Genomic DNA, 12257 nt, shown 5'->3' with positions numbered 1-12257 from the left:
CTATACTACAGAATGCTATGTACCTCTTGCAAAGAACGAACAGATGTTTATGTGCTGAGATGGAAAGAAGTCCTCAATAAAAGGACAGACATTGAAGATACATATGTACTGAATATACACAAGTCTGATCCTGTTCTGTTTTTGAAATTGATAGGTTTTGCAGAAAATAAGGACTGGGAAGTTAAAGACCAGTTAATGAGTTAATTCTAAGGTGAGAATTTTCTGTTAATTTATACCTTTCGTATCCTTAGTTGACTGAATGTGAATTACCTTCATAATTAACATCTTCATGTACCCTACCCTCTGGCCAAAGACTCACCACTCTAAATCTTTTTTCATTTCTTACCTCCATGCCTATGCTCTAAGATCACTTCCCTACAGAACATCTTCCCCAAATGTCATTTTGGTTTAAAGGCGATCTCTTCCAAGCAATTAATCTCACTGCTTACATTCTAGAGAATTCTCATTTATCTAAACACCTCTTACCCTTGAAGTCTTACAGGCATTTATAATCAGTTCAGTTTGTATCCTAGTGTCTTAGCTACCTATGTTAGGTTTTATGTTGCCCACTTATTAGGTAGTAGGTAGTAGGATTCTTGTGGAAAGAAAGCAAGACATTCATCTTTGTGCCCCTACAATGCTCAACAAATGTCTGCTGAATTAATGGGGCATTGTTTGTAATTCAGTGTCCATGCTGCTAATGATTTAGAAAGCAACCAAATGATTCACCACTTTACTTTCAAAATTTTATTTATATAGAATCTTCAGAATGTTTCCCTTTAAATTTTACAAGCTAAAACCCCAAAGCTCAAAATGATATGTTTTATGTCACAGTACATAAAATAAGTACAAGGAGGAGAGTTCAATCATTTTGAAGAAAAGCTTTAATAATTGTACAAACATTAATATTTACAATATTCTTTATTACAGATATAGACAACATGGCATATTTAAAAGCACAAAATAGTTGAAATCATTATATCTTATTACAGAACATTCCAAAATTCAAACTAATAAAGAAATCCATAAACACTGATAACATTTGGGGAAAACAAGAGCAACAGGTTTACCAATAATCATAGTAAACTTATACATAATACACAATTTACACATCAAATCCACAAATTTAAAGATATATATGACCTATCTATTTAAATCATGCTACAATCTAAATACTATTTTATAATCCATAGGTTGAAACAAATGTTCTGTGGTAACCTATGAAACAGGAATACAAACTATAAAATCATAATTAACATACTTCTTAATTCCTAAGAGAGTACCCCAGGAAACCTCAAAGACGGCAGATCAGGCATTTTTTGCTGAAATTAAAGTTCTTATGAATATATTCATAAATATAGTCAAAGGTATAAAAATAAAACAACCCAGATACCATGAGTTCATTTTACCTGTTCAAATTTAGTTTGGTATAGAGCCCCTGGCATAATCACAGCTTCTCTGGGATATTCTGACTTTCTCCTGACTTAGGGGGGATGACATATTTATTCTTTGCCTTGTTCCAGAAAGGATTTAAGGTAGCTTAAAAGATAAGATTTAGAAAATACCAGAAAGCACAAATTATAGGTTAAATGAAAAAACAAGAGTTTGGGGGAACAGCACACATAAAACCATTTAAGAAAAGGTCAGGAATCAAGCTAAAGTATATTACATTATTCTCCACAGTGATTTTCTGGAAATATTGCAAAATGTGGTATTAATTTGTAAGAAAACTATTAAACCACTGGTAAATTGGAGATGCAGATCAAATTTCTTTGTTAAATTTTGTATTAACCCTGATGAAACAGATGATGTTACAAATGTATGTGCTTTTTTCTTCGTGCTTGTGAGAAAAAAGTTTTCCTAAATGTCATAATCTGTGACTCTATAGATTTAGTGCCTAGCTCTGGGTAGAGAAGAGTGTAGGTAAAAAAAAAAAAAAAACCCCACAACATTTGGGTACCCTGACTTAATTTCTACTGAGAAACCCACCAACTGGATGCTTGTTGATGACCTGAGGATGGTAGCTACCTTCCGGGTGGCCAGGTGTCCTATGGCTCTTTTGTAGGGACAGAACAAAGCATCAGTTCTAGGGCCTCCTGACTGCATCAGTTCCTCCAGGTCCTCCAGCTCACTTCATTAGGACCCAGCAAGACAAAGAAGAAGGTAAACTGAAGAGCAGGAAGCCCACTCAGGTTGGCATGCTGAGACCACAGCCTCCTCTGCTGCCCAGATGGTCTGCATGTCACAGCCCTTGCCCCAGTCCTTTGGGGGAGGAAAGTTATGGAGAGAGGGCTGGGGCAGCATTAGTCAGCTTCTGAGAAACATGAATGGGTTTGTTCAACTCTATTCTTCAGGCCCTGCTTTCAACACATGACAATGAAGGATCTTGTACCTATACACTGTCAGGTAAGAAGTGAGGGAGTGAGGATGAAAATAAAGGGCTTGAGGGAAATGCAGGAAGAAAAGACGGCGGGACATGTGGCATGAGTTTCAAAACTATTGATTAAGAATAGAATAAAATATCTACCTGAAAACTGAAGTTAGCCACAGCGGCCTATCGTTCTTTGGGGGATGAATGGTCCCAAGTAACACTCTTGAATTTTGGTCACATCAGTAAAGAACAAAGTTCAAGTCTATGGATCTAAAGCTGCAGGTACCGCAATGTTCTTGGCTGTGTGGCAAAGCTCCTCTAGGGTTTGTGAGGTGGGCTTATAGGGGAGAGGGTAGTGGCTGCCATTTTCCCAATAGCACCCTTCATAGTATAGGCAGGGCCAACTTATCTATTAGGCACCAGGTCTCAGGCCCATAATACATTTAGAGGCCCCCCAAAATGTTTTAATTTCTTTTAAATTCATAAGAAAAAAACTAAACTTTTAGATTTAAGGATGTGTTTATATATAAAATTCATTTTATACAAATGCAACTGTAACATTAATTTCTAATTTTTTATGCAAGAAGAGGCCTAAGAAGGCAAAAGTGTCTAAGGCCTATGAAAATCATAAAGCTGCTTTGAGGGCCAATGGTTGAAGGCTAAAATTACAGAGGGGTAAGGAGAGTCTGATCTTGTGGGTCTTATTCCACTGATTTTTCTTTTTTTGAATGTTACTTTGGGATTAGATTTTTAAGAGTGCTAGGTCAAATACGAGTGAAGTATTTGTGTCAATTTCCACCAGGCAAGCTGGAAAAGGAAGATAAATTAAGCTCATTATTTTATTGTCACTGTGCAAAAGAAAGAACCAAATCAGGATGAAGAGACTTGGATGTTTTCAAGCCCCATCTTCACTCTGTAAACATTACTAGAGGTAGGTTTCCCTCTGAGACCCTGCCTCCTAAACTTCCTGCATTACACTGCCACCCTCAGCCCTAGACTTCCTCTGTGCTTCTCAAGGCCTGGCTCCTACTGCCCTCAGCAGGCCAAGGTTGGCAGTGACATGAATGTGGGCACCTGTAGTTACAAAAATGTTTTAAGAATATGATGAGAAAAAAAAAAAAAACAATGAATGAGGGAGGAGGGGAGGAAGATATCAGATTTTAATATGAAATTACATGATGCAAAAAAAAAATGGGGAAAGATTTATACCAAAATGTTAACTGTGCTCTCTGCTTTTTAAAAAATATTTTCTCATAAATGTACTCTATCATGAGAAAAAAAAGTATTATTTTAAAAATTGTTCTCTCAAAGCTCTAAACTCTGAATATTACCACCTTTGAGAGCTCCTCACAGTATGGCTTAGGTTACTAAATGTGGTGAACCACTAGCATGCAGAGGACCCAGACTGAGAACAGAACTTTTAACAATTTCCACTATTTTCCAACCCCAATTCATCAATATTACTGGGAAATGTCAATCAAGAAAGCTAACTAATACCACTTTCTAGGATCTGTTCCTGATACAACGAAGAAAGTATGTCAAAAGGAGGGGTAGAAAGGAACAAATCACTACCCTTTTACAGAATCACAGACTTTCTGCCCTTGAATTATAGGTGAAGATTCTGAGGTCCAGAAGTTTATGTGATCTTAACACTGCCACACAACAAAGCTGGTAAAAGAATTAGGGTAAGAACTCAGGTTTCCTGATTCTTGGTCTATAGCTCTAATAAGCCCAGTCCCAAAAGTAACTGCTTTGTAAGTTATGTTTCACCGTTTATCCTAAATACATATGGAAAAATGGAAAATACTACCATTTTTCTTTAAAAACATTCATTAATTTGGAAACTGTAACATCTCAAAATACAAGCTCCAGGTGGGTAAGTCCAACAATCAGAGTGAATCATAAGATTCTAGACCTGAAAGGATGCAGGGCAGATAATTTAGACCTCGGTTACACATGAATTTAGGCCCAGAGAAGGTAAACTATATCCCTCAAATCACAAGGTTGAGTCAAGACCCAGGTCATCTAAAACTGGCTCACTGCTCCTTCCAATATTGACTTATTTTCCTTGGATATTCATTAAACCAAAAAAGGTAAAAATACAGAATCATATGCAGATTAGAAGTAATAAAACTGATATTAATAAGAATGCTTGGGAAAAGGACGTAAGTCAATTCTTTAGTTAACAGAAGTACACTAAAATCTATCAGAATAAATCAGGCAGCATCACTACTAACTTTCATTTGAAAACAAATTTAAATGTAAATCACAATTTTTAGTTTTATTGTTGTTTGAAGATGATGCAAGACCTTTCAATGTCTCAGGCTCATGCATTTGAAAATAAATTCTAAATGTTTGCAATTCTCTGGAGCAGGGTTTGGAAGATAATGGCCAGCAACCTGTTTTCTGTGAGGCTCATGAGCTAAGAATGGTTTTATGTTTTTAAAGCGCTGTTAAAAAACATAAAGAAGAATGTCTGATAGAGATGGTGTGTAGCCTGCAAAGCCTAAGTTACTGACTAATTGCCCCTTTTCATAAAAAGTCCACTGATCCCTGTTCTGGATTCAGCAAGTATATGAAACGGGGCAGAATACATAATATGTCCTGGAAGGATTTTTTGTTTTTAAAATTAAGTCTGATTTATTTAAGCTTTATTGTAATCTGCCTCTTTTCCTCATAGCAGGTAGTAGGAAAAAAAAAAAGTCTAGTTTAAGAGTTATGATTACCTGTGTTCTAGTTAACCGAGCCTTCATCACACAAATGAACATAAGTGGACCTATAGTTGAAGCTTATTATGTTATGTACCTGAAATCCATACAAAATGTTTCAGCTGAGAAAATGGCATATCCTATAGTAGTGTTGTTATACAATAAAATGGAAACAAATATCTGTAATTAAAAAACTGGTAATTTGATTCTCTCCTTTAGATCTCCTGTCTGTTTTGAAGATTTTCTTCTGATGCCTCCCCTGTCCTCCCACAGCATGTCCTTAGATTCATTAAACCAGCAGTTCTCAACCATGTTAATTACGCTGTGACCACCCACCCGTATCTCATTTGGAACCATAAACAAGCCTCACCAAAACACATGAAAAGAATGGAAGTGCTCCTCACCAGACAGGAGACAGCAAACTGGAATGACTAGTTCAGGGGGAAATAGAAATCTGAGACAGTGCACTTATCAATCTGAAGACAGCAGGGAGGCTGCCCTTCAGTCCACACCCTGCTGACCAGGCCGAGGAGGACTAAGAGCCACATATGAAAACAAGTCCAAGTCCATGTCTCTTTCTTGTCACATGGTTTATGTGGCAAAATTTGGATTTCGTGAACTAGCACACACACAAAAAAAATCAAAGCTGTACCACTATTAACTAAATTACAATAATTTCAAGGCTATAACTCTGAAAGTACGGTCTACTGTGTCGCGGTTAAGACGTCTTACTTTAAAATAGTCACGTTAACAGCGCCTTTGGCTCCACAGCACACTTCTCTTCGGCCACTCCATTCTCTGGCTGGCTTTTGTAATTGGAAAGGAATAAATTTTCTATTTGAGTCAAGAATTCTTCAGCAATGAAGCAATTGGCCACTTTGCTCAGAGTTTTCCTCAGACACTCCAAAAGCTAGTTGAAAAGAAAAGTTTTATATTTAAACACAAAAAGTGGTGAGAAGAGGGTGTGCATCACTATCACTATTTTATCCCTTTCCAAATCTCCCATTTTCTAATGCTTAAACGAGAAACATTCTCCTTAAAGGTGATTGAGGATAGACATGTGTTTAATAACTGTACAGCTGAAGTGCAGGAAGCCATTGCTGAGGAATGCTTAGCAAAGCTTGTCCTGAGTCCAGCTCAACAGAAGCAGCACATTCTTCAGTCTGCTACAAATTGTTTGTGGAACTTCTATGGGTTCCCAGGACCCCAGGCGCCTCCCAACTGCTGTCCATGTCCTCATCTGCCCTCACCCCACCCCCATCCTGGGGCAGCGCCTCTCCCCACAGCGGCCTTAAATCTAGGTATGTTAGTCCAGCATCTCCTTGGGGGGTGTGTGGGCGTCAGGCCTGCCTCTTGCAGGGCCTGGAGCCGGGCCTCTGACTGGCATTTGTCCAGGCCCAGGTGCCAGGAGAGCTGTGGCCTCCAGAAAGGGTACTAGAAAAGGGTGAGGGCTCTTGTCCCCCAGCAGCTGTAGGGCCTTCTCACAGCGTGCCCAGGACTCCCCGGGGTCCTCCAGCTCCTGGTGGCACACAGCCAGCCCCACCAGGGTCAGCAGAGGGAGGTCTGGGCCCGAGGGGACACCAGCTGGGCCTGCAGCTGCCAGGCGTTGGCCCAGAGCGCCAGGGCCTCGCAGTAGAGGCCAGAGGAGGTGAGGTGCAGTTCCTTTCTGATTTTATATAAGGAGATAAAACTGAAATTGCATGTATGATGCTTTCTACTTTGGACAAACTTGTGACTTTGCTTCTTTTTTTAGTAGTTTTATTTACAAAGCCATGAATCCTATGGGATAAAAATCTATGGACATAAAAATACAGGATTCTACCATTTCAAAAATAGGATGATGGAGTCTATTTCCTGGGAAATGTGCATATTAATCTTCCAACAGAGCAAAGAAAAAGTGGCTATAATAGGAGGGGGTAAAAAATATTAAAAAGAGGGACTTCCCTGGCACAGTGGTTAAGAATCCGCCTGCCAATGCAGGGGACATGGGTTCAATCCCTGGTCCCAGGAGATCCCACGAACAACTAAGCCTGAGAGCCACAACTACTGAGCCCGCGTGCCACACTACTGAAGGCTGCATGCTCTAGGGCCCGCATGCTGCAACCACTGAAGCCTGCCCACCTAGAGCCCGTGCTCCACGACGAGAGAAGCCACTGCAATAAGAAGCCCGTGCACTGCAGTAAGAGTAGCCCCGGCTCGCTGCAACCAGAGAAAGCCCACGTGCAGCAATGAAGACCCAACGCAGCCAAAAAAAAAAATTAAAAAGAAATTTAAAAATTTTCTATTCCCAAACTGTTACCAAAGGAAAAGAAGACCAATGTTGCCAATCTTACTGAAATTCATTATACTCACAGAAACAAAACTAGAAGTGAAATAAAATAATTCAAGACTCTTTTTTCCTACCAGAAAGTTAAGTAAAATGACCATTTAAATTTAATTGTTAGATTTATACTACTGTTTTTAAAAATGATCAATTGTTAAAGCTAAATGGAAACATGGCACTTTTGAATTTAATAAAATAAGAAAAATGTTCTCCATTGTGTACAATAATAATGTGCTAAGAAATTTATCAGCCAACATGGACAAATTTTTTCTAAAACAGCATTATTTCTATATGCAAGCATGGGTGCCAAAACATATTACTAACTATCTCCTAGAAATTAATTTTAGAAAGGAAAAAGCAATAAAGGAAATACACAGAAAAGCGTATCCACAAAGCATTAGGCATCATGGGAAAACACATCAAGATGAATAGCTTTAGAATCTGTGAGCAATGAAACCAATTAAAGTGAAGGCAGCTTACTTTCTGCAAACAAGTCAGGTCAGAATCCCGGCGAAAGATTTTATCCATGGGGACACTGCTGTTGGAAGAAATATGAAAACAAACCAATGAAACAAATACTATAAACGAATCAGTTTTGTAATAAACTATCACTGATGCCATACATCACAATTTTATATTTAACTTGGGTTTCCCCCAAAATGTGATTTAATGAGAAACACTGCAGATGTGCAACCATCTCAAACCACAGTACATACCTCCGGGATAGCCTGTATTTTTCTATTATCCATTTTGTCTTTTCAAGCACTAATCCCCACCGAGGTTCTTCTAACATCTGTTGTACTTCAAATTTATAAGGTAAACCTAGAAAAGCATAAAGCAGCACATTTTTACATTTTACATTTTCTTAAATCTCCAATCTCCTTTTAATTACTTAAAATTCCCTTCCGTGTTTTCATAACCGCAGCTTGGCAGACGAGCTAAACAGCACGTTAAACATAGTGGGCATTCATTAAATATGCACTGCCTGGCTGAACTTGGTTCATCAAGTATATTAATGCCAAGCAATTAATAAAGAAAAGTAAAAGTGCCATTTGCATGACAATTCTATGCAAGGAACTGTGACAGGTAAGATGATCACATAATTTATCATCCAAACCAAGACACTTTCGGAGTGAAAGCTGGCACTATTGATAATTGTGCCAGAACCACAGGCTTAAACTGGGATTGACCTAGGCAAACCAAGATATAGTCCATCCCAGTGATTTTTGTTTTTAAACACATGTTATCAAGCTTACAGCACTGCTATAAGGTAGGTAGCATTATTCCTATTTAACAGATAAAACTGAGGCTGAGACAGGTTGAATAAGCTCTTTCCACTAGTAAAGCAAAGAGTTTGGATTTCAAATCCCACCAGGCTTGCCCGACTTCTGAGCCCACATTCATGCCACCTCCCTCTACACGCTGATCTAAGACTAGACAGGGGCTAGGTTTAATTCTGGAGAGGCAGTAACTGCACTTGAGTCATGCTAAACTCTGGAGGAAACAAGTCCAAGGGGTAGATATCACGTACGTAAGTCAGAAAGGAAAAAATACCAAAAGATGAGCCTACTTAGACATTTCTCACATATCTTTCAAAATCTCCATGTAATTGTATTTGCAGTATATTAAAGGCTCAGCTGATTCATTACCAAAGGCCAATACCATAATAATAATAACACTTACATAATGCTTACTATGTGCCAGGCTTTATGCTTTTTATATAGATGTAAGGCCAGTTACATAAACTAGCTACCAGTGTTGTCCCCAATGTTTTTTTTTTTTTTTGACGAGGATACTGAGCCATAGAAAGGTTAGTTATTAAATAACCTGTTCTTGGACACATCTAATTAGTAAGAGGTAGAGCCAGGATTTGAACCCAGGCAGTCTGGCCCGAGTTTATGTTCTTAATGTTTACATTATACTGCCTATCAACTTGCATTTTTGCCATCGTAGGCTTTTCGAGTAAACAAAATGTCAGCAAATCAGAAGGTATTAGGGAAGGTATTAAGAAAAAAATCATAATTCTACTTCCACACAATACAAGCATAACTTGTCAATGTGCCCTAAAAAGGCTTTTTTCTCCCCATTTTTTTTTCAGGTGTATGGAAGGAGAGAAAGGAACAGAAAGCCTGATGATAACTGACCTTTTCTCATTTCTCAATTCTCTTCCATTTCATTTTCCCCCTCCAGGAACTTAAGAAGAGTGACACATTATAGTACATAAGCTATTACACAAACTCCTTCTGTGATAACAATCATTTACTTGATATGTTTTGATTACCTACTAAGCACAGACAATAGCTATGATCATAACTACCTATTTTAGACTTATTATTTACTAAGCACTTCACATACATTACCGACAGCCTCTACAACCTCCTGTAAGCAAGTTAATAATTTTTTCTCATTTTACAGATTTGGCAAATGAGAATGAGAGGGATTAAGTAACCTGCCCAAGGTAAAATAACTAATAAATATCAGAGCTGGGATCTGAATCCAGGTAAGCAACTCCTACTCTTAATGAAAGTAAAAAATGAGACTAAAAGAGAGGTAAATAAACAAATACATTTTCAGTCTGTGCTCATAAAAAAAACATGAAAATACACACACACACACAACACGTCATACATCTCTATTTGGTATTAAGAATATCTTCTAAGTTAAAAAAATGGCACTAAAACCAGTAAAAAATTTCTTTTTGTACTGATTATTTTTTGATATGCTTATTATTTTTTTAATTGAGGTATAGTTAATTTACAATGTTGTGTTATTTTCAAGTGTATAGCAAAGTGATTCAATTATACATATATGTACTGATTGTTTTTATTCACTAAAGTGTCAGAATAAAACGAATCACTAAGTATATTTCTGGCCTATTACAAATAGAGAAAATGATTAACCATTAGACATACTGTAAAGATAGGACTTGGGTACACACCTACTAGAGCGGGAAAAAAAAAGAATGAATCAATGAATGAACAAATAAATAAGTAAAGGATCCAGTTCAAAGTACTGTAACACAAGGTATCCCAGGGCTTCTAGGAAATTTAAATTCTTGAACCAGAAGGTTTCCAAGAAGAACAAAGAGAAGAACCGAGGATTAAGACCTAACAAGCAGTGTTAACAATGGTCAAGTCATGTAAGAGGCAGCTCTGCCCAAGAGAACTTTCTGCAATGATGATAACGTGGAATACTTGTGTGTTGTGACAGTAGCTTATGTGAGAATCCAGCACTGTGCCCGCTAATCTTTCAGGTGATTCTTTCCCATTTGGGGTAGTCTGTTCACACACAGGCATCGGTCTTTATCTTGCTAAATAATAAATTTGAACCTTCTACAAATCTTTGGAGTCTGCTCTCTAGGCAGCTTTCTGCTCTCTGGTACAATGTCTTGCAAATTTAGTTGCCCTGGTCTCCTTGCTCTTACCTCCATCACCTCAACTCAGGGTCTGCTAGGCTCTGGATGGGTTTCCGCCTTGTGCCACATCTGGAAGTTCTTTTAAGTCAATAAGCTAGGTTAACTTGGGCTCACTTTGTTTCCCATCTCTCAGGAATCATATTCTTTCACTGTCTGATGTTATATCCTAAATACCACTGTTCTCTATATTTTGTGCAGTTTTTTGGTTGTTTCAGACAGGTCCTTGTTACTTCATTTTGGCCAGCAGTAGGATTCTAGGAACTGAATTTTAAACTTCATTTAATTCTAATTAATTTAAACAGTCACACATAGCCACATGTGACTGTATTAGACAGCATCAGAGTAGAGGCTCACTCCCCAAATCTAGCAGAATGTGACAGTAAGACACAGTTTAAATTGAGAACAAGTTCATTGTGATTCTTCCTTGTTAACTTTTTGTAAAATTATACTGGCGTAAAGAATGATGTATACATGTGATATGTTCAAAATGGGCATTTTGGACTAAAGTTAATGTCAATACTATTCATTCAACAAAAACCTATAGAGCACTGACCACTCCTTAGGTGTAAGGCAACTGATTAGGTACTACAGGAGATACAAAGAAGACATAGTTCCTGCTCTTTGGGGCTCACAATTTAGTGAGACAGGCTAAATAAATAAATTATATTAAAACACGAAAGCAACCACGAAGGCAGGAAACAAATGTTGCAGGTGCACAAAGAATAGAGCAACTAATAGTAAATGACATGAGGGGTGGTAGTGCTGGGGTCTTTACCAAAGAGGGTATTTTTGTGACATTATTAAGAGAGGGTATCTGAGTGACATTATTAAGAATGAAGAAATTAATTTGTTAAACATTCATTTAGTACCTACTTTATGCTGGGCCCTGTGCTAGAAACTGAGAATAGAAAAATGAGTACAATATCATATCTACCTTCAAGGGGCTCATGAGCTAATGGGGAAGAGTAAAATGTAGAGTGACAGTATCCAGAGAGGACAGTCAACTAGAGCAGTGGTATTAAGGATGAAAAGAGAGTATCCTAGAGACGTAATTGTTTCCTCTAATCTTTTCCTTCCATCCACACTCACTTCTTACACTCCCCTACTTTTCCTAGTCTGCTACACTAATTCTCTATCCAGCCAGTTGACTGAACAGCAGTGGACATAAATCCCAAAGGAACCAAGTCATATGATGGGCTAAACCAACCAAATTCTTTCTTGAGAGAGACAGATATAAAAATAGTTAGGCACTGTTGAGCCTAAACTGGGAGATCATGGATAGCTAGTGGTAGGGTGGTCATTATTCTTCATTATTATTATTTTTTCATTTGAATGTCATTGCAGAGAAAGCCAATCTGCATTTATCAAGAATTTTCAAGAGAACAGAAGAGACTTTGTCTGTTTTGCTTACTGCAATGTCTCCAGGACCTAATACACACA

At 37.9% G+C, this 12257-nt stretch overlaps 1 protein-coding gene across 2 annotated transcripts in view; it reads right to left on the bottom strand.

The window, feature by feature from the left end:
• Window positions 1-861: 861 nt before the first annotated feature.
• MYSM1 (Myb like, SWIRM and MPN domains 1) overlaps window positions 862-12257 on the bottom strand; it is a 41063-nt gene continuing 29667 nt past the window's right edge. For both annotated transcript variants that reach the window (XM_082833285.1, XM_082833286.1), the window contains 3 exons: window positions 8119-8224; window positions 7883-7940; window positions 862-5989 (listed from right to left, as the gene is read on the bottom strand). In XM_082833285.1, the coding sequence (XP_082689411.1) occupies window positions 5822-5989; window positions 7883-7940; window positions 8119-8224 (332 nt within the window). In that variant the 3' untranslated portion in view covers window positions 862-5821. The remainder of the gene's footprint in view (window positions 5990-7882; window positions 7941-8118; window positions 8225-12257) is intronic.

The sequence above is a fragment of the Leucopleurus acutus genome, assembly GCF_964270905.1.
Source record: "Leucopleurus acutus genome assembly, chromosome: 2".
NCBI lineage: Eukaryota > Metazoa > Chordata > Mammalia > Artiodactyla > Delphinidae > Leucopleurus > Leucopleurus acutus.
This window is presented reverse-complemented; position numbering and strand designations above follow the sequence as displayed.